This window comes from Nipponia nippon, unplaced genomic scaffold (genome assembly GCF_047370975.1).
Source record: "Nipponia nippon isolate SJK-2023a ecotype South Korea unplaced genomic scaffold, ASM4737097v1 scaffold_4, whole genome shotgun sequence".
In the NCBI taxonomy this organism is placed as follows: Eukaryota; Metazoa; Chordata; class Aves; order Pelecaniformes; family Threskiornithidae; genus Nipponia; species Nipponia nippon.
In genome coordinates this window covers 76,041,352-76,063,082 of record NW_028262358.1, presented here as the reverse complement: position 1 = coordinate 76,063,082, position 21,731 = coordinate 76,041,352, and the positions used below count along the sequence as shown (strand labels likewise).

General features: G+C 43.7%; 1 protein-coding gene across 3 annotated transcripts in view; it reads right to left on the bottom strand.

The window, feature by feature from the left end:
• The window catches only part of SESN1 (sestrin 1), an 85,973-nt gene that overhangs the window by 12,420 nt on the left and 51,822 nt on the right, over positions 1 to 21,731 (bottom strand). The window contains exon 1 of one of the 3 annotated variants that reach the window (XM_087774284.1): positions 6,154 to 6,274. The exons of the other annotated variants lie outside the window; for them this stretch is intronic. Within the exon in view, the coding sequence (XP_087630410.1) occupies positions 6,154 to 6,186 (33 nt within the window). The 5' untranslated portion in view covers positions 6,187 to 6,274. Of the gene's footprint in view, positions 1 to 6,153; positions 6,275 to 21,731 lie in introns of those variants that run through there. 3 annotated transcript variants of the gene reach the window in all.

The following is a 21,731-nucleotide window of genomic DNA, read 5'->3' as shown; positions in this document are numbered from 1 at the left end:
CATAGATAAAGGCTGTTATAAACAAGCTATACCGGTCGCGCTCACTATTGCACTTTTTCTGCCTTTAGCTGAGGTTTCTATTTGCACGAGTTCATTGTACGAGAAGCAATTTTATTAATCAGTTACCGCTCCCTGAACTTTCCCCTAAGATTAAAAACCAGCTTCAGAGAGCCGGAAACAATCAGCGCAGGTCTAAGTCAGAACTACCAAAGCCTATCAGACTCTGACAGGCTCCTTAAATCCTACGTCAGATGCCTTCATTTCTCAAGTCTTATTTGGATAAAGGGAGATGAAAGGGCAGCTCTTACTGCCAGTCTTTTCACATTCTCCCTGGGACAGTGAAGTTCGCAACGTAGCTTTTTCCTGCTGAGAGTCCCAACATTCACGGACAAATTTTGCCTGTCAGCCAAGTCTCTAGCAATGCCACTTGTAGGGTGGAAATTATATCTTAAAAACACCCTCTCTCCTCAAAGCTCTAGCACAGCTTCTTATCTCGGCTACAGCTACACTAGCAAGTTAGAGAAACATCTTACATCCAAATGACAGCGAAGGAAAAAAGCGTACGCATCATTTAACTTAGCAGATGTCTGCAGTTGCCTGCCAACTCAAGCACTCCAAGAGAAATACCTTGAAGTTTAATTCTTGAACAACTATGTTTCAGTCTTCCTCTTTCCCAGAACAGTTACAGGAAGAAAAAAACCCCAAGATTTAAGAACCTGAGATCAGCAGACTGCTAACATATTTTGCCTCACAATCTAAAACACATCAGTATCAAAACACTTCACCTTTTTTTTAAAGCATGCAGAGGTCAAACTGCTATGATTACGCTGCATATAACAGGTTACATTACTTAAGTAACCAAGCCCTCTCTGCAAAGTGACTGAGGGTTTTTTGGAGGATTGAATAAGTTGCTTTGTTCTCCCTCAGGAGAGAAAGCATCCCTCGAAATCATGGCACCAGCCTAGTACTTGAGAAGCCTGGGTTCAAGTCTCTGTTCTGACAGAGACATTGCAAAGGATTTGTGAAGATGAGCCTCAGTTTCCCATCTGCAAAACGGGGCTAAGTATGTTGCTTCCAGAGGGTGCTGAGAACAGAAATAAGCTTGTTGTCATAAGGCGCATGGTTACCACAGTCATGAGAGTTGTATAAATCCTGACCCATTAGAAATCTTCTGAAAATTGTTATTCTTTAAGCTATGGCAGACCTTTTAAAAACTGTTTTCCCCTCTTTTTCAGAAGCAGCATTTAATCAGGTTCTCCTAGTACTTGAGAAACAGCAGGCATCTCCAGGTACTCCCAGTATCCCAACATTTCAAATACTATATAGACAACACAGTAATAGTTCTCAAAACAGTCCTAGAGCATCTTCCCTTCATTTTGAACATATTTCTATGCTCCATGATGCCCTTCACTAAGCCTCCATCTTCCAAATACACTCAACTCAAGGAGCACCGCTCTCCACCTTTCCCTCTCTAAGGCAAAACCGGCACCCTGACCCGCCACACCACCACGCCTCTCTCCTGCACCTTCCTCTTAAAGAAGCACCTCACCCAGAGCACCAACAAACACTCAGCAAAGCAGCCAGGACTAGCAAACAATATTTATTTTGATTACTACAAAAGTATAAGCAACTTTCATGTGATTCCAGACCTCCGAGTTGCACACCGAAGAGACCTACTTAGTGCCATGTCTTCTGCATCAAACTTCTCCTGGCTTCTTGCCTCCTGATTGTTAACCTTGCCACACCACTTCCATTCAGTCTAGAAACTCTGCAGCTGAATACAGCTCCAAGCCCAGCAGAAAGCCAACCACAACTGAGGCTTCAGGTGCAAATAAATAAATAAATATACTAAATATACCAAATATACTAAATCGAATTAATAATAATAATAATAATAATAATAATAATAATAATAATAATAATAATAATAATAATAATAATGCATCAGAGGCACTCCATCTTCAAAGGCAGAACATAAAACTCGGATGGCTGCAAAGCTGAGCAGCAAGGGTGGAACAGATTTCGCCTTCAACACCCAGAAGCTCACAGCTAATGGAGGGAGGTGGGCCTCGCCAGGCGGCAATCCACCCCACTGCTCACCTCCCAGACGTACCTTGGCAGAGAAGCAAGACTTTAGCCACATAAATGCTGTATCGCTACGCTGGCGGTGACAACCTCAGAAGTCACAGGAAAGCCTCCTCTTTCCCCTTATGTAATGTAACTTGTACTTCTGTACAGCCACTATTATTATTTCCATGGGAAATACGTTGACCAGATACCTACCATTTCCGAAGCTACATGTCCCTCATCACTGCCATATCTGAGCATCTCATGTATTTAATTCATGCAAAGTTCCTGTGAGGTAGGGCAACTGTATTACCCCCCATTTAGAAAAAAAACCTGAGAAACAGAAAAGCTACATGTCTAACAGAGGCTGCTACAGAAGACTGGCGGCTTGAGCTGAGATCTCTCAAGTCACGAGCTAATGCCCTAACCATCAGACTGTGCGCCTTTTCAGAGACTTCTCAGCCAGGAAATATGTTTTATGCAAATTTACACCAAGAAACAGCTCTTCAGAGCTGAGACAGAAGAGTTAATGAGACAAGTCTGCAAACTTAATTATGTACTTCCCAGTTACCATTCTCTCTCACCAGTCTGGCCCACTTAGTACATCAACTCCACAATGACAACCAGACCAAAAATCTCTACTGCATGCACATACATGCTCAGAGAAGACCACTCTAAAACAGCAACGTGTAGAAACTCACTCTACTTATGGTTTTTCTGTATCTTAAGACTGTCAATCAAGCCCACTTTTAGGTAACTTTTTTAAGCGTCTTGAGAAGAACAGCATTCCTATCAAGTAAAAGCTTGGAAAATGGAAAATTGAACTGCAAATGCATAGAAGATGCTTTTTAAATACTTCAAGTACAACACGCGTCACCTCTGCTAGTAACAGAACATAATCTGCTTTGGTTCTGAACTTCTTTAAAGCATAAGTGAAGAAAACAGAAAGTCACTTTTAAAGACACCTAATATCAGAAATTCCACCTGCAAAGACTGAAGCAGAGTTAAGCTACAAGCCAAGTCCCAGGGCCTCTAGAACAGGAACAGCTACCTAACCTTAGCTACAGCTCTTGCCCCACAGTGCACCCAAAATGCTCTCTCAGATCCCTGTTCCTCCCCCGCTACTGGCTCCTGGCAGCTAGAGCTCTGCCTCTTATCACAAAACCTCTCCCAAACTCAAGTATAGTTTTGCCAGATGACTATGGGGACTGTTACCAAACTGTTAATTTTCAGTCATTCAGGATTCATGAGCCAAGCACTAGCGATGAACCACAATCTTCAGACTGCTTCCCTGGTGTTAGCACAGTGAGTCATTTTGCTCCCCTCAAGTACAGTCAGTACCAATATCAAATGTTATATCTCCCAGAGAGACTTATTTACATACTTACTTAAACCTCCTCTAAATGGCAAAAAGAACATTTTATCACAGACAAGCCACAGGCAAAGTGAAAATATAATTATTGATTTACTTCACTAAACCACATTTGGATTAATATCTTCATCTGAATCACCTATATCCTGATTAAGCACTAAATACTGCTAGATTCAAACAAAATTATATGAAAATCACACACTGTAATGCAATGTAAAACAATTTAAAGGAAGGAACCAGAGAAGGGAAATGAGTTTGAGGTGACCTTTTTTGGAGGTAACATTTTCCTAGACAACCAGTGATCATTTTAGGTAATCTAAGTGCATTCCTACCCAAGCTTAGGGTTAAGAAAGGCACAATGAGCTGTGGGTTAAAAGCTCTTCAACACCATCTCCTAGTGGAATTAAGCCCCGCAATGTGCCAGTGCTGAAAATTCAGCTTAGTATACTCTGGTATGCATTTGAAGCTGACATTAAAAATACCCATTTAGAGCTTTATACGCTTATAAGATAAAATGCCCCAAAGCATCTAAGCGTCCAAGAAGCTCGTGCTGCATTTCCAAGGGACACTTTGGCACTTACCAGCCTAAGAGGCCTCGTGCTGCTGCTGCTGCTTCACTCGCTGTGTCTGGTTCCTACTTCCCCTTTAAAGGTCACCGACAGCAAAACCTCACTGGTGGTGACACTAACAGGCTACAAATGTGGAGTTTCCTTGTTTAGGATCTTAACGACAATGACTGGCACAACTGGCCTCACAGGACAAGTTATTTATCACCAAGCTGATGCATACTCAGCTTAAAAGCTGTATTTTCAGTTCTGCTAAATGCAGTAGCTACTGTAGTTTCCTTATCAGATGGGTAGCTTTTGGAAATGAAGGGATTAAGAAAAAAAGAGTAGCGATTAAATATGATTCTTTTCCTACGAACACTAAAAAGACAAAAATAATCCCACAAATCCTACACCTTTTCTAAATGTGGGGCTAAGCAGAACTGGCAGTTTTTCCTATTTTATTCATTTACCTAATCCAGAAGTAGCTGCAGTTGCTGTGGCTTTCTCAAAACACACCATGATTCATGTTAAAATGACAGAAAAAATGATCCCCAAAATGCTCGTGTACTCTAAATTTCTGCACTGGTTCCATTTTCTGGGTATCTCAGACCGTCATTCAACTGAAGCACTAGACATGTCTGCACTTGCATGGATTTGAAGAACTGAGAACAAGTACTCCCCCTCTTGTTCCACAGACCTACTGCTCTTCACTGGAATTAGAGCACAGCAAATGTTGAACTGTTTCTACTTCACAAAGAATGCATTATTCTTACATGAATTTAAATACTTCAATTACTTTATTTTAATTTAAATATCAGTAAGCATATTTTCTCTGAACGTCTCAAAGTCCTTTGAAACATCAGATTTTAAAAGCATCCCCAACTAGTTTATGTGACTCGATTCAAGACAGAAACGAAGGCAAGCGAGTGTGCGCCCAAGGTCACACACCCTGTTCACAACGGCAGGAATCAAAGCAGAGCCCAGGCTCCTCAGTCTCAAGCTCTAACAGCTCTTCTCTGGTCATCGTCTCGGACCGAGCAGCCAAGAGCAGGTCCAACTGGAGCAGTCTCAAGGCACCTCGGTGCTACCTGTTCTTCCTCAGCAGTAACAGCTCTTCCTGAAGTGGTTTTGTGACACAACTGCGCGGAGACCACAACCCAATTTGCTTTTGATATGAGCTCACTGAAACCAAGAGGCTGAATTTCAATGATCAGCGCCTAGCTTTTCTATATGCCCGTCCTGTAATGTGTACAATGAAACAAAAAGTTTTAAAGGGCAAAGGATCTGGAAGGAACGTCTGCAATTTCCATGCTGTAAACACTGTTTAAATACCAGTAAGTGAGTGACACAGAAGGAAACAAGTTCAAATGTGACAGTTACTGTTTGCATTATGTAGACTGGACTCCAGGATCATGTCAAAGCAAAGCAATTCGTACCCAAGAGGTACTAGATCTGTACAAACCAGAAAAATACAAAATCGTTTCTGTGGCAACCTGCAGCAGTTTGAGGATTTAAAAATTTCCTTTAAAAGAAAAATCTTAACACGGTGACACTAGGAAATTTACAAAAGAGATCCAAAGCGGCATTTTAATTCCTGGCCAAAATAACGCTGCTGTTTGATTGCATTTACTTCCAATTACAGCAAGCTCGTCTCTATCAGAAACACAAGACCAGCCTCAATGTTTCAAAAGAATAATCCACGTCTATGCAAGCGCGACATAAACACCGGGCAATTCAGAGGCAAAAACTACTCGGATGAGCCTAAAACCCCAGCAGAGACGCCCCGCCACCACACACAGGAGCGGTGCACAGCGCCTCTGGGACCAGGCGGCAATGCGGAGGCTAACGACAGCACCTGCGCTGTCACCGCAGGCAGTACCTGGATACCCCGCAGAAGGGAGCTGGAAAGGACCTGCAAATCCCCCAAAGTTACCCTCCGGGAGCGCTGAACGCCGTCTCTAGGGGTCGAGCCAGGAGCCCGCAAGGAAGCGCTGCCCCTGCCTCCCCGGCCCCGCGGCGGAGCCGGGACCCGCTGGCTGCAGCGGGGGCTGCCCGCGCCCCCGCCCCACCTTCCAGCGGGGATTTCTCCCCGGGGATGCGCCCGGGGAGGCTCAGCCCTGCGGGGGCTTCCCCCGCGGCCCCAGCCCCTCGCCGCCCGCGGGGTACCTGGTGCTGGGGGCCCGGCCTCGCCACCCTCATGCCAGCGCTGCGGGGCCGGGGCCGGCCGCGCTCCCCTCGCAGCCCAGCCGCGGCTCTGCCGCACCGCCCAGCGCCGCCGGGGCGGGCCCTCCCCGCCGCCCGGCCGCCCTCCCTCCCTCCCTCGCTCCCCGCGGGCGGAGCGGCGGCGGGGCGGAGCGGGGCGGCGGGCGGGCGGAGGGACAGCTGCTGGCCGCGGCCCCCCCGGTCGCTCCCTCGCCCCGGCGCCTGCCGGCCCCCGGGGATGCCAACAGATGCCCCGCAGCCGCCCAGCCCGGGGGCAAGCGCCGCCGCGGAGCCCCCGGGCCCGGCCGCCCCGCTCCTCCGCGCTGCCCCCCTCTCCCCCAGCCCCGCTCTCCTCCCCGGCACGGAGCAGCTCTTTGGACAACACCTCCCCCCCCCGCCCCGTTCCTTATGCAAGAGTTTCTACCTTCTCTTTAAGCAACAAAGTAATTATGGCTTTTAAACTGAGAAAGCGCAGGAGGTTAACATTTTGTAGATATTTGTGTGACTAAGTACGCTGCTGCGGAAATCTGGCCTCCTGCCTATTCCCAAGATCATAACAGTCCTGGGCAAACATGTGTTTTGCAATCGCATCAGCAAAACACTCAGCCTTTGTTTGCAGCAGGCCGTGCTTCTCTTGTCGACCCCCCAGGGCTGTAAACTCTGCCAGATGCCTTACATCTCCCACCTCTTTCGGGGTGGGATTTTATGGCATCAATTATTTCAAAAGAAAGAAGGCCCTGGGCTGGCCCACTTTTTTTTTTTTTTGTCTTCCGCAGCAATCTAAGATTTATAAAGCTAAATTCTGTGAGATCATTTTCCCCTCAAATATTTTGAATGAAAATAAAATACGACAGACCCCAAGAGGAGAACCTCAAGCTGCGCCAGGGGAGGTTTATATTGGATATTAGGAAAAACTTCTTCACGGAAAGGGTGGTCAAGCATTGGAACAGGCTGCCCAGGGGAGTGGTTGAGTCTCCATCCCTGGAGGCATTTAAAGAACAGATAGAGGTGGTGCTCGAGGACATGGTATAGTGATGGACTTGGCAGTGATAGGTTAAAGGTTGGACTCGATGATCTTAAGGGTCTTTTCCAACCTTAACGATTCTATGAGTCTATGAACCTCTACTGCAGTTTTGATGGGAGGAAGCCAGGACCGCTCTGAACCCCTGAACGTACTCGTTTGGGGGAGGAAGGCTTCTGCCTACAATTCAGGCTGCTCGGTTTTGAGTCCTACCCAGCTCTCGAACAACCAAGCAGGGAAATTCCATGACACTGAACTTTAAACTTCTGTTAAATGTAAAACTGAACACTGAAAAATTGTTTACAGGCTGCTCCTGTTACGGGTGTACCAACCTTGCAGCAAAACGCAGAGAACACCGAGGACAGGGCTGTCAGGGGAATGTGGCAACACGACTCAAGGCAGCAGTTCTGCATGTTTCTCATACTAAAGCTTTAAAGGCTTCCTTTCCTCTCCCCTTTCCACATACCACCACCGCTCTGGGCTATGCAATTAACTCTGGAGAGCCAAGGGATACTCTGCTTCTGAAGGCTTAGCAGCAGTTATAAGGTTAAATTGCCCAGAGATGCCCAGGTACCACAGCTCCTCACCCGGGGCCTTGAATTGAAGCTCGTAAGTTTCTCCAGAAGAAATGAAGTGTGCTTCCTACCTACTTGCACTTCATAAAATGCTCAACAGAAGCATGGAAAAAGAAGAATGGAATACTGGCAAGGAAAGTTGCATTTTGTGAGCTAATAAAATAAACTAATGAAGAACACTGTTTAATTCCCACTGGCTACTTCCTTACTTCAGGCCAAAACATAACAAAAACGAGAAGGAATGGGCTCCTCTTGCAACACAGGCGAAGAACTGGCTTGTGCTCAGAAAAACTGTTGGGAAAGAGAGTAATTACCTGAAAGCTAAAATGTAAGAAGATGCCTCACCATAAGAAGCCTTCCTGGATGTCAGATGAAAGGTCAGCCCCTTCAGTGGATTTGTTAACATCCTTGGAAGAAAAAGGTGGGGTGGGGGGGTGGGGGGGAGGGCAGCACTCCCTCAGTTCCCTGAAGTGTTTTTCCCCCACTGCGGTCGATCGCCCTACCTGGGTATCTGTGACGAAACCTGTTTATGTTAACATTCGTTCCCATACAAAGAACCTTGGCAGATAAAGATTTTTCTCTGACATCGTCCAAGGGAAATTCCCTCTCATTAAACAACAGCAGAAGGTAGGAAATTATACCACATTCTTCGCTTTCTGTATCAGCATAGATGAAGGCAGTGGCAGCATGTCAGAAAAAGCGTGTACAAAGGGGAAGAGGAAGTTGCACAGCCATAGCAAATAAATAATAATGGTCTTAAAAGCTCTCCCATATGGCCTGAGTACACAAGCTCTGCTTGGGCCCCAGGTACGTCTCTGCCTTAGCAGAATCTCATCACCCCAGCTTGCTGCGAGCGCTTTCTCCACCCCGGCCCTCACCCAAGTATTTCCAAAGTGCAACTCCTCCAAATCGAAGAACACGCAAAACTGAGCCACATGCTCATCTATAAATCAGTATGCAATTGTAGACCGAAATTACTTCCATTTGGGGGCTAGTACGATGAGCTACATGAGCAATTTCATGAGGGAATACGGTTTGACACTAGCACAAAGCTCATTTGAGTGCAGAACGCCGTGCAGCCAGGGGATGTGGGGACAGATCTATGGTACAGTTTGCATAACTTGAGCGTTCCCCTGGGGAAACACAACAGTATGTTTGACCGTGTATCGATGCAACTAAACAGAGATTGAGCGAAATGCTTATGAGGGGAAAAACAACAACAAATGTTTAACATGAAAATATTGATAGATACCAAGTTTCCTTTCACCCAGAAAGCCTGTATGATAGATACACATGAAGTCACCTAAAGCAAACATCACCTAAAGCATGGAAACATACTCTTTCATAGCAAGCACTTCCATAAAAGCTGCTTGCATAAGAGGATGGCATTTAACATCTGTGCTCTCTAGGTTGAATCATCACGAATGCAGTTTTTCCTTATTGCTACAGTTAAAGAAATGTCCTGGTGAAGCTAAAAGGAGACCAACCAACGTGAAAAGCCCTATCCTGCAGACGCATATGTCTGCACTTAGCTGCTGTAACTTGGAATAGTTCCATTTCAGTCCAATAGGGCGACTTTTTTGAGTCAAGTTCAGCACAAACAGATGACTCCGAAGAACTGGCAAACCAAGATCTTAAATTCTTTCCATAGAAAAGCTATCCAAGCAGAAGCACTCGACATGCCTGTTACTGCAGTGCCCTGGACATCAAATTAGTATCTCTGAGGATGATCAGACAATTCTTTCCCAGGAACATTTACAAGTAAAAACAGATAATTCTTTGGGGCTCTGAGCCACCCGATTTGTATTAGTTCTTAGGACTGGATTTCTCTCACGCACGGTTTCGTAAGGTAGCACCAGCTTTGGCAAGATGTAGCAAGCTTAGCAGAATGGATGTAAATACCAGTGTTCACATCCGAGTGTCTCTGAACCCCCCGAGGCGGCCAAGGGCTGCAGATGCATGGTGTCTCCCATCTGCAGCTCCGCCAGCTGAAGAGGTTACCGCACTAGCCCGGGTGTCACAACCCCTCCGGGGGGGACGGGTCTCTCTCCTAAGACCTGCCCGCCCAGCTGCTGCAAACAGCACTCAGTACTGCATACAGTCAAAGTAAGCGACTGGAGAACTATTTTGGGTTGGGGGTGTGCATGTGTGATTTTTTTTTTTTTTTAATTGCTTTAGCTGATTTTGACTGACAGAGGTTAGTCATTACTAACACTGACTCAGGGGGACGTAACTCCTAGCAAAGAAGCAGCAATAAAAGCATGGGGGCAAGAATCCCTTCAACCAGAACAGCTCGAGCAGCTCCACCTGATCTGGTGCCTTAATGAAGTCACCAGGTGTTTCAGCAATGACTAAGCAGCCCCGCATTGGTCGCTCTGAACATTTCCCTATGGATTCCTCTCGTTCCTCACTGTCCACAGCCACTACCCTTTTCATAACAAATTTCAAATGTATCTCCTAATCTCTTCCATCCCTTTACTATCCAGTTGTTATTTCTAAAATAGCAAAAATCTTTATCATGATAACCATATGGGAGGCACAGCAATCAAACCACTCATTACAGTGATGAAAGAATTTAAATTAAATAGAAGAAGATATCATCCTAGCATGCGAGTCAAGAAAAAAATGGTCAGTGTTTCAAAGCATTCTTCTTGATTTAACCTTAATCTGATTTGTCAGTCTTCAAAAAACTCACTCTATTATTAGAATTAGTTCTTAATTCTAGGGAGGAGAATAAACTGTATTCTTTGTACAATCTAAATTCTTGCCCTATGTGTCAAAAAGGATCAGCCCTTAGGAATGGCATTTCACCTGATACCTTTATAATAACAACAAAACCAAGTTGTTTAGGAGAATGGAGGGCTGACAATTGGCCACATCAGGAAATAAGTTTAGACCAATATATAGGAGCTTTCCTTTTGTAGTCTTCAGGATTGCAAGGCTGGCTTAGACTGAACATTTTACGATATTCAGAGGTTATATTTATTGTCTGTTCTTCGAACCTTATCCATCCTTGAAATGCTATTTTTCTATTTCTAGCTTTTTCTTACATGCTGCTTTCTTAATGGCCACATTTTCAGCTTTAACAGGCAAATGACTTGCAAGTAATAGAGGAGTTTTGTGAGTAGTTACAAACCAGGTCATTCCTAGCCCACTGTATCCCCACCGAAAGACCCAGCATCTTTTCTCTCAGAGCTGCAACAGGCTGTGAGACTCTGTTGTTACACCTGAGCTGTTCTCACAGTTGACCGACTAACTCTCCAAGCTCCAAGAACTCCAGTGGTTTTTTTTGTTCCCTGAACTATTTGGTTCGTCACTCAGGACTCTTATTCCCCCAAAACAGTCATTCTTCTGGTAATTTCTGCCTTTAAGATTTCTACAGCTCGCCTCCACCTCTAAACCACAAGTTGTTTTGTTTTTTCTATCCCCAAAGCTTGTCCAAATTTAACATTCCCTTCCGAGTTATTAGGTAGCAGCAGTACAAAGTTTAATTTAGGGAGCTATAAGAAGTTGAGATCTTGAGATTATTCATGCTTTGGCAAGGACACGAAAACAGACTTATGGTTTCTAAGATTATTACAACTAGGTAGATTAAAGATGCGTATCTAAAGCTTAGTAGATTGAAAGAATGTCTTACCAGATTATTCTTCCCCCTTTTTATGAGGGTACACAGCTCCTCCTAGGCTGATAAACAGTAGCTGAACTATAAAAGTTGTTTGGCTGACTTGCTGTCAACATCCAGCGTTAGAGAAGTGCGTTCTTCTGATACTGTTCTGAGGTGGCTCCAGGCTCATGCACTACGCAAGGATACTCTGGTTAACAACTCCCCCCAGACCCAGCACTCCCAAAATGAAAGTCTGTGTTAACTAGTTTCAAAAACGACCTTGGGAACTCACAGGTAACTTCTGATCTTTTGGTGGCTAGAGGGTGTATGGAGAGGGGATCGGTTGTCCGGCTGCAGATTGCCACTCTCTGGGGAATAGAACATCTGCAGGCTGCCAGCCACACTGCAGTCTCTCTCAGTACTAAATAAACATTAAGGTTAAAAAAACCCTAGTTTAACCTCAATAAAAGAGTGTATTTGGAATTCAATCAAGAAAAATAAAATTCAACATAGCTCATAGCCATCTAGAACTGGTTTGGCCTAAAGAGGTCTCCTCTCTTCCTTTCAGTTAGCCAACTGCCAGGTCACATCAATGCCCAACACATTTTGCACAGCTCCTTGGAGCTGGGATCCATTTTACGATCTCTCTCTGTCTCTCTCCCCCCAAGATGAATACTAAAAAAGGATGAATATCCTTTCTCAGTTGAGTGAAAATTCACCTTTGGGAACTTCCTGCAATTCCTAGTCCTCCTAATTGATTCAGTTAAGAGCAATGAGACAATGCAGTACCTTACTTGCTATAATGGTGTCTGACCGTGCTTCATCACAACTGTGTAAAGATGCTGTTGGAAGGCCTGTCCTACACGGATGGAGGTTGCCTTATCACTCTGGGGAATCCACTGCAAACAAAACCTTTTACACAATGCAAATGTGGGCCTTCAAAGCAAGGGAAGGCCAGATGAATCATCTCTGTGCGAGTTTAAGGCTTCTGGGTTTTTTAAACTGCATTTGACCTCAGAAATAGTCTTTTTATGAAAAGAGAAGAAAAGGCAATGAAATGCATGTCATTATTAGCTTCTGACAGAAATTGGACACAACAGCAAGCATATCGGGGGAAAAAAATGCCTTTAGGAGTACGGCAGTGTTACACCTGGCTTACTGGAATTGGGTGAGACTGTGACAGCAAGTGACCCAGAGCTGCATTGCTGTGAGGTTACAGTGAGTATGCAGGAAATGCTGTGCAAGTGTCCTGTGAAGAAGTTGCAACTACAACCTACTTTCATACTCTGGTACGTACAGATAGGCAACTCAGAAGCTCTTCTCCTCACCAGAAGGTTTTTGTCATCTTTACCCTTCGGGGCTCAGGTATATTTCTAGAAAATTGCTTAAAACTCTGACCTGAGGTTCGTGCTTGACTTGATCCTACAGGTACAAAAAACAAAAAGCTTACTTCTGCAGAGCCTTCACCAAGGAACAAACTAGCAATTTATAAAATGCTTTGTTAGACTTGAAGAAGTCAGCCCTTAATCTCACATAGCTCCACCCTACAGCCAAAACCTAAGTGTTTTTTTTTGTTTGTTTGGTTGTTTTTTTTTAATAAATTCAATGTTTTTCCCACAAAAAGACAAGTAAGAAGAATGAAATGCAACAAAAGCATGTCATGTCATTTAATGCACTTCAGAAAAACTCTCAGCTATATTTCTATAAGCTTGATTGTTACAAAGAGATAAAATCAAGTGAAATACTGCTAAACGAATATGGGAAGTACCGCTAGAGATTCAGGAACCCTTATATCAGCAGCTGCAGTTTGGGGAACTCTTTTGTGGCTTTCTTCTTACACTTGCGACTTTCAGGCACATGCTCAGTGTGCCTCAGAGTAGCAGATGGGGAAAAAAAAAAAAAAAAAAAAGAAAAATCAGTTAGTTTATTTTCAGTTTTCACAGTCTAGCTGTGACCCAAATAATATACATTATTTATCTGAGTTTGTGAGTTTTGGAAAACCAAAGTTTTTTTAATCAGGAAAAAAAATCCAAATACCTATAAAGCTGTATTCCCCTTGCATTTTCTGTAATGACCTGTCTTGATGGTAAGGTTGCAAGTTCCTTGAGACTGAATCTCTCTCCGTATTTGTTTAATATATGGAGCCAAGTACAATAATATTCTAGGATTTATCAACTCCTTTGGAACATTATCTTGGCAAAAAGTTAAGTACAAAGTAAGTAACATCACCCTAGAAGAGTAACCCACATCACTGATTTAATGATAGCAGTTAAGAAAACAGATCATCCTCTAGGTACTATTCAACAACTGATTGTTACAAGTTAAGGAGATAATACCAGATCTGCCATTTTTGTATCAAATCTGTTTCTTTTATACTCAAAGACAAACTCACGAAGACCTCTGCTTGAGGACAACCATGAAGAAAACCCCAGATGAATCATGTATTTCTTGCCATTTGTGGCAGTTATTATTGCTGTTTTGTTTAAATTCAGACGGCACTGTGTTCTTCGTTCTTCCATATTTGAGAAGGCGATGTGGCTAAGACATTTTGACCCAAATCAGTTTATTGGCCTTTGCTTTCTAAAACAGAAGAACTGAAAAAAGCACTGCTTTCCTGCTGATACAAATCCTAAAAGATCTGGTCTGTCGCCTACTCAGCAATCAAGACCATTTCCTACCGTAGGTTTTACTGTTTTGACACTTGCATTAATATGCCATTTCTTTCTGTTACTGTAAGTTAAAAGGACACTGACACCCACCCAGGGGGCACGGCAGGGAGCAGAAGTCCCCCGGCCCAGTGACCAGCCACAGCCAACGCCCGCTCTGACTAGCCCCAGCACGTGCTTCAAGGACATTGTACACGTGCCCCTGTTTAACACAGCACAGCTTCTGCATCCTCCTAAATTCTGGATTTCTCCGGAGCTGGGAGAGCTCCCTCAAGGCCCCTGGGACAAGCTGGCCTGCCGCCAAGCTGCCTGCAGGACCATCTCCTTACCCTCCGGCCGCCGCTGCCACCTCGGCGCTTTTCCACAGGCCGCAGAGGCCTGCGGGTCCCTGCAGGGGAACTGCAAAATTGCAGGGAGATTTCTGCAACTGAGCTGCTTGGGATCTCGATAAACCCTCAAACTTCTCTGGGCTTTGCCGTGCTGCTGTCTGCAACGATGACGTCCAAACAGCGGAACTGTTATTACCTTGCCCCACTTACCTTCTCGAATGCATATTTGCTAGGGGAACTAAGTCAAAACAGTCTTGAAAACAGTTCCAGCACTTTCTGTTCAAATACTGCTAAGTGTCTTTATTTGTGGTTTTTTTTGCTGTTGTTGTTTTTTTGTGGGGTTTTTTGGGTTTGTTTTTTTTTTTTTTTTAAGTTAACCACAATATTGGAACTTACCCTTAAATCCACTGTTTGTTAACAATCATAATTTTAAATCAACCACTTGCTATTGTGAGAGAAGAAAGGCCGCCTACCATTGCTGGGCCACCCTGACTACTTACTATACAGCATTTTAAACACGTGATACTTCAAAAGTCCTGGGAAAGGCCAGCACTGTATGCGTAGCCCCTCGGATTCAAACGTGCTGAAATGGCACACAAAATATACGCAGCAGACATGCTGCAGAAGACACAATGCTCTCAGATTTCCATAGCAGAATCAATATTTTGCAATCAAGCTATCATTAAAGCCTGATTTATAGCAGTTTTCAAATGTAAATAAACAAAGTACAAGTAAATAAATAAAAATGCACACATACCATACTAAACACACAGAGGTTTTACTAAGACAGTGTTAAAATAGGGATAATGTCCTTAAATAAGGGGTTTGATGTTTACAGTTCATATTTGAGCTTATAAATCTGTTTTACTGGACACGAAGCTATAGCGTTCAAACACCTTCTCATTTTGTCAGTAAAGCTACAAATCTCTACCTGTCCCCCTGTTTCATACCAGCGTGACAACTGCCCTCTAACTGCTCAGCAGGGACTCCAAGTACAGCACAACAAGGCAGCAAGTGAAAACTTGGGCAGAACTGGACGACATTTTCACTACCGATGAGGATGGAACAATGATCACCGAAGCCTGTAAACTAAACTACTAACAAAAAAACCTCTGGTTCATTTGCTGACACGCCTATATCCCTAACAACAACAGACAGGATGATTTCCCCTTATCGGGGTGTGTTTGTCATCTTCCTGAGAAGTCCTCCTACTGAGAGAGACTACCACAAAAATCATTCATTCTATTGTTTTTGTAAATGTAAAGATAAATTTCATGAGAGTAACGAATGATTTATAACTTAATGTGAAATGTGACTTGAAAGACATCTACATGTACCATCACACTCTTCTGAAGCTGGTAGGGCTGAGGCTAAACCAAGTTTGGACTGTAGCCAACAAGGGCCAGAGACCAATTCCCAGAGCTGTAGCAAATAAGGAATTACTTGGCAAAGCATAGGTGTGGAGTCGTCAAGGATCACCGCACAACGGCTAAAACAAACAAGACTGGGCTGAGTCCAGGAGAAATCATTTTGGTGAGCTTACACCTGGGGCTCACAGAGAAACCAGAGCCAGGATCTGCATTAGCATTTGAACCAGCAAAGACTGGCAGGACAGAATTCAGGCGTTCAGCTAGGGAAAGAGAGAGGACTCCTGAGGATCACTCGTCTAGATTTAAACTTAAGCCTGGCGAGAGTCATTTTGCTAAGGCAAGGTGTTTGCATGTCCACAGCCAGCAGGTGAAGTTTAGAGCTTGCACTAACCAGGATCCAGAAAGGGAGGTTCAGCTGTGGCAAATCAGAGGGGTCCTCTTGTTGTTTCCCAGAGCCTGATTCTCTGCTCTGTAAGAATAAATAAATAAAACCCTGCATCCCTGAATTCATATTGCAATGTCATCTATATTCTTTCTTTCACGTGCAAGGGCCACACTTTCTACAGCAAATTCATTCTCAGGGCTATAGAAGATTAAGGCAGCATTACACACATAGGCAGGCACTTTCCAATAGCTGTCCTGCATTAATTCTTTTGTTGAAATACAATCAAGACATTGCTGGGAGGGAATGTTTTATACTAGGGCCACTTGAGACAGGTTGTTTCTGGCAGCGCATTGCCCTGGCTGAGGGAAACAGTCTTGTACAAGTAATCAAAATTCATCGTCTGACCGTGCCTAAGCTGACCTGAACAGGAAAGAAAGATAACCCCCATATAAACTGATACAGCAAATGTGTTAGGAGTGGAGGACTTTGCCCTGTTTCACATGATACAGCAACTGGACAAGTTCTCCTAATGGCTCTGAACCTTTCTTAAACATAGCTGCTCTGAGGGGCAGAGGAAAGAAGAAAGCTAGGGGAAAGCCGGGAAGCTGGTTCACAGGGAGAGACTCAAGAAAAGAAACCACTGGATAGGGGCCCCACATTTCTAGATGGCAATCTGGGCACAGCCCAGGTGGCCAGCATACATGGTGTTAAATCAACAAATTTTGAAAACAAAAAAAAAAAACCATGAAAAGTAACTGCAGTGCATCCAGAACACATCTAGCTCACTGGGCACTTGCCTGTGACCATCCAAGTATCATATTTATAATAGGTCTGAACGTGCGCCAAACACATCCGACACCTGGGTGTATGCACGCAGCGGTCATTTTACAGACGCTGTGCAACCAACTACCAGAAGCCCCAAATGACCAAATTCCTTTTTTCCCTTGTCTATACAATCTTCCAGGAGGGGAGGAGAGGGGAGGGGAGGGCGGGGCAGGGGTGGAAGGGACAGGAATGTGTGTGGGTGATGACAGCACTATTTATGGGGTCCTAAAAACAGACTAACTCTCTGCATGGGTACTCACTGATGAAAAACACCAACACAACTGCCTGCGCTGCCTCATAACAAGACAGGCGTTCACATAAAACAAAACATACATTTAGATTTTTGGCTCAATATTGTCTCTGAATTGTTGCTCTATATATCAACAAATGATCCTTTGTTTTAAGAAAAGCCTTACCGGCCACAGGTTTCCCAGGAGAGGGACACTACATCCTCCAGCACTGACAGGCCTGCCTGGTAAGAAGCAACCAGCACGTATAGGATAGATGGCCCAAATCCAGGGCTGAGTATAGAGGAATCACAAGAATACTCTCCGAGAGAGAGGGTAAGTTAAGAAGGCAGCTGGATACAAGAATGACAGAAAGGTACTGGCTGCAGTTATCCTCCAACCCTGCTATGCTGCCTTGCGTGCCAGCTTGTTGACATTTATGTGGCTATTAAAAAAGAGAGAACAACCACAAACAAGTCACTATGCAAAACTTTTTTCTAAAAGTACAACACTAAGGAACATTGGACACAGAGGTATCCAAGCCAGTCTTAAAGCAATCAGCTTCCCGTTGAGAGTTACTGGCTAACAATTCTCAGTCAACAGTAGCTGAAAACATGCTCAATCCCAAGCACCTAGAGCATGGGAAGGACTGCAGCCTATTTAAGTTGGGGATATCATCAAGACCTGCAGTACAAACAGAAGTCTGAACTTGGCAAGTAAATGCCTTTTCCGCTCCTTTTTAGAACAAACTCTCTTGATGGAAGTTGTCTATTTTAAAGTAATTGAATTTTGCATTTGAGTATCCTACTAAATTCTTAACTGAGCTATGTGTGGTTAAAACATTTTTTTTTAATAAAATACAAGAATATAACAACAACTGGGTTTTTTTTTTTATGAACAGTTTGTTGACAGAATAGAGCAACAACACTTTACATTATAGTTTTCAAACAGTAAATAAAACCTCTAAAAGCAAATTTATTTCATGTTTTCTCTGTCAACTAGCAAAGTATCAACTAAATGTTAATGGCATTTATCCTGCTATTTTGGTCACCATCAGATTTGAAGGAATACAGCTGCATCCATTTTTCCCATATGTTTTATACAAGTCTCTCCCTAAATGTTTTCCTCCTCTCCTCACACAAAACTTCCACCAACTGTTGGAGAAGCTACACAACTGCATTTGACACTACTGTGAACCTTCTGATCAGACCATCTACAACCTTTAGCCCGTGTTCCCAGTTGTCTCAGGGGACAAAGGCAAGGGGCAGCTGCTCAGCAAGTTTGTAACTACCAGTATAATGTGAAAGGAACACGAAGGGAACTAGAGTCAACAAATTAGATTGGAAGATTTAAGCAAACTGCCCAGAGAAACAGTACGTATTTTTAGTCTGGTAACAACCTCCAACATTACATAAGCGTACTGTGTACATTACCCTGGAAAGCATACAGCGCCTGTGGTGGACGGGCGCTTAATCTCCATGGCTTGCTGCTTACAAACAACAGTTTACATCAAGCAGAGGATCCCGTCTTAGGTGCCCTTAAACCAACTTGAAAACTTAAAGCAGTGTTGCAGTTATGTGAAAAATGGGTGGGGAAAGACTCAGAAAGCAAGCTTCCAAGGTTTTCAATTAACTTCGAAGTGACACTTCTAAGAATCAGCACATCTGTTCCATACTATGAAATTATTTTCCCACTTTTTCCTTTGCCCAGTATTTTCGCAAACTGACCAGTACAGCCGAATGCAGACAGAAGACTCAGAAGAGTGCACACTGAAAGCAAGACCCTGGGTTCATGATGTATTTTATGTAATGGAAATCTGCTTAAATAGGAATCAAATGTAGATACCGGAACTCTTTACATCTAGATTATATCAACCTGTGTGTGTATCCCTTAATACACATGTACCAGAAAGGCTTGTACACCAAGTTCTTCCCAAAATCCAGGACACAAAAGCCAGTTACTGAAGAAGATACCTGCAAGAGATGAGAATCTACAGAGCAGCTGGGCTTTAAGATTCAGATCGGTGCACACTAATCACAATTCAGTCACAAGCTGACTTTCCTCTTCGCAGCCTGGGTCCGCTTCCCACCTTCCCCGCCACTACTTCTCTACTTAACTTCAAAGAATCAGAAATTACAGTAGAACAAATCTGATTTTCCTTTTCTTACTACCCTGTCTTTAATTGCTTACTGTTACCTTGGTTGGGCTGTAATTATCTGAATTGTACGCCTGCTTGCCTGACTCCAGACGCTACTACTATAAGCAGCAGCAATTACTTAGCAATGCCATGTGCAGAACAGAGGATGTTCATCCTTCAGAGCATATGCTGGTTCCAGTAAGCAGACATGTGCCACTATGTGCTACATACTGGTCACTTGGTCATACAAAATCAGGTCATACAGGCAGAAATCAGGATAACATTTTTCTACTGTTTTATCGTTTTCAGTCTCTCTTGCCCACACTGCTTCCCAAACTAGGACAGCTCAGCTCTTCATGACATGAGAACTAGAGCTGTAAAAGGGGTCACAGTGACGTACTAAAGCTTCAGGACAACGCCCCGCAAGCAAAGCAAGCCCTCAGTACTCCTTCATCTGCAAAGACTTCACCTGAAGTAAACCTTCACCTGCAAAGACTTTCTGTCAAGGTACACAAGACTGATTTCTGCTATGCTACAGGTTGCTGCTATTTCCAAAAGACCTCTAGCTCTGCAAGAGCAGGTTATGACTTTGCTGATGGCTCATTATCAAAGCTACTCGCAGACCGAAAACGTCTGAACTGCCCCAGGAAACAAAAAGCCTGGCAGAATTTATCAGGGTTTGACCTTGTTATTATGAACCCGAAACTTGCATGAGTTCACTAAACGCAGGCTGAGTTTCAGCTAGTATCACACCATCACTTCTTTCTACCTCAGAAGAACTTGGAAAAGCAGAGGTTGAAAACTCTCCCTGTACATCATGTACATGTGAAAGTAGAAGAAACAGGCTGCACTCCTCCCCAGGGCCTGACAGCTGGATCCACTGGTCATTAAGGACAGGGGAGCGTGCAAAGCCAGAAAAGGCAAGTTTCTGGAAATGAAGGATGGCAAACCAGAGGCTTAGGTGGGGAGAGTACGAAAGAGCATCTGGGGCCAAGGACTCCTAGGGAAAAGCATCCCTCTACTTGTCTGGCTTAGGGACAGCCCCCCTTAGTACAGGGACTCACCCAGGACAGCAGCTTCATAAATTGCTGTGTAGTACATCAGCAATGAGTGGAAATCACATCTCTCAGATGAAAAGCAGTTTTCGGGAGGTGAGGTTTGGTATGTGATTCAACTTCACTGAAGTTTCAAACAGTGAAAGTTTAAGATAGGGCAGGCACTTCACAGAAAACATGGGTTTACCTGAGTCTGTGACCAAACGGCAACTAAATCCTTCCCAATGGCTTCAGAGTTTCACTGTATAACCTCTGCAGATGGATTAAATTCTTAGAATTAAACTTTCTAGTTTTACTATTAAGCAGAGCTGCTAGCAAAGAGAAATACACAAATTCAATGTGAAAATAAAACGGTAGCCTATCTATTCCTTCCACTGCAGCTACTGTATTTGTTTTCTCTCTTTGGACAAACACTCACCCAAGCTTGGGACAATTCCAGCCGGTTACGTCAGCGGTTCATACAGCAGCGGTTACATACAAAAACTAGTCTTCAGTGTAACTCTATGGACTTTATTACAATTTCCTTCTAAAATCAGCAGCATTATTTAGAGACAACCTTATACGTTGTTAAATCTAAAGCATCTGAGAAAGAAAATCCAGATGCCTTTATTTCTCCTCTTCAGAACAAATACAATAAATCACAGTTACAAAGAGCATCTAATAATCACACAGATTTTCAGAGACATCAAACTATCATTGACTTTGCAATTAACACTACAGGCCAGTGACAAATGATGTAGGAGTATCTGTTAACACAATTTAACAAAACCAGTTAAGTCCCAAAGTAAAGAGGGACTCAAAGCCTTTCAGTAGGCAAGAAATAGTGGACAGCTGGCAACACTAAGAGATTTAATGAATACAGCAGCATTCAGCAGCAACTTGAAAACTGTCTGGTTGGGTAAGGCCTGAGTTATTAAAAAAAATCTTAATTTATAAACAGTGTTGATGGGATTTAAACAGCCTGTGTAAGAAGGATTAAAAGTCAATTGAAAAGTCTGTACAGATAAGAAAGCAAAAAGAAACTGTGCCCTTGAATTCTGTACATACTGTTTAACCTTATCTATGTTTCAGTCTCCTGGAACACAGCAGGGGTAAAACAGGCTGCCTTATGCACAGCTGGTGAGGTGGGCTCCGTGTAAGGGCTATTTAATGCTTGTACAGTGCTTTGAGCTATACTGTCCCCTCACGCCCCCCTCTCCCTCTTTTAAAGCTGTATACTAAAAATCATCATTTCCCATCCCCACCAGGTAGAGCTAGCAGATACCAGAGACAGACATAAATTGCAGGAGTCTGTCCAGGCATGCTATAATGATTAGGTGTTTTCCCTCCTTTATGTAACTGATGATCT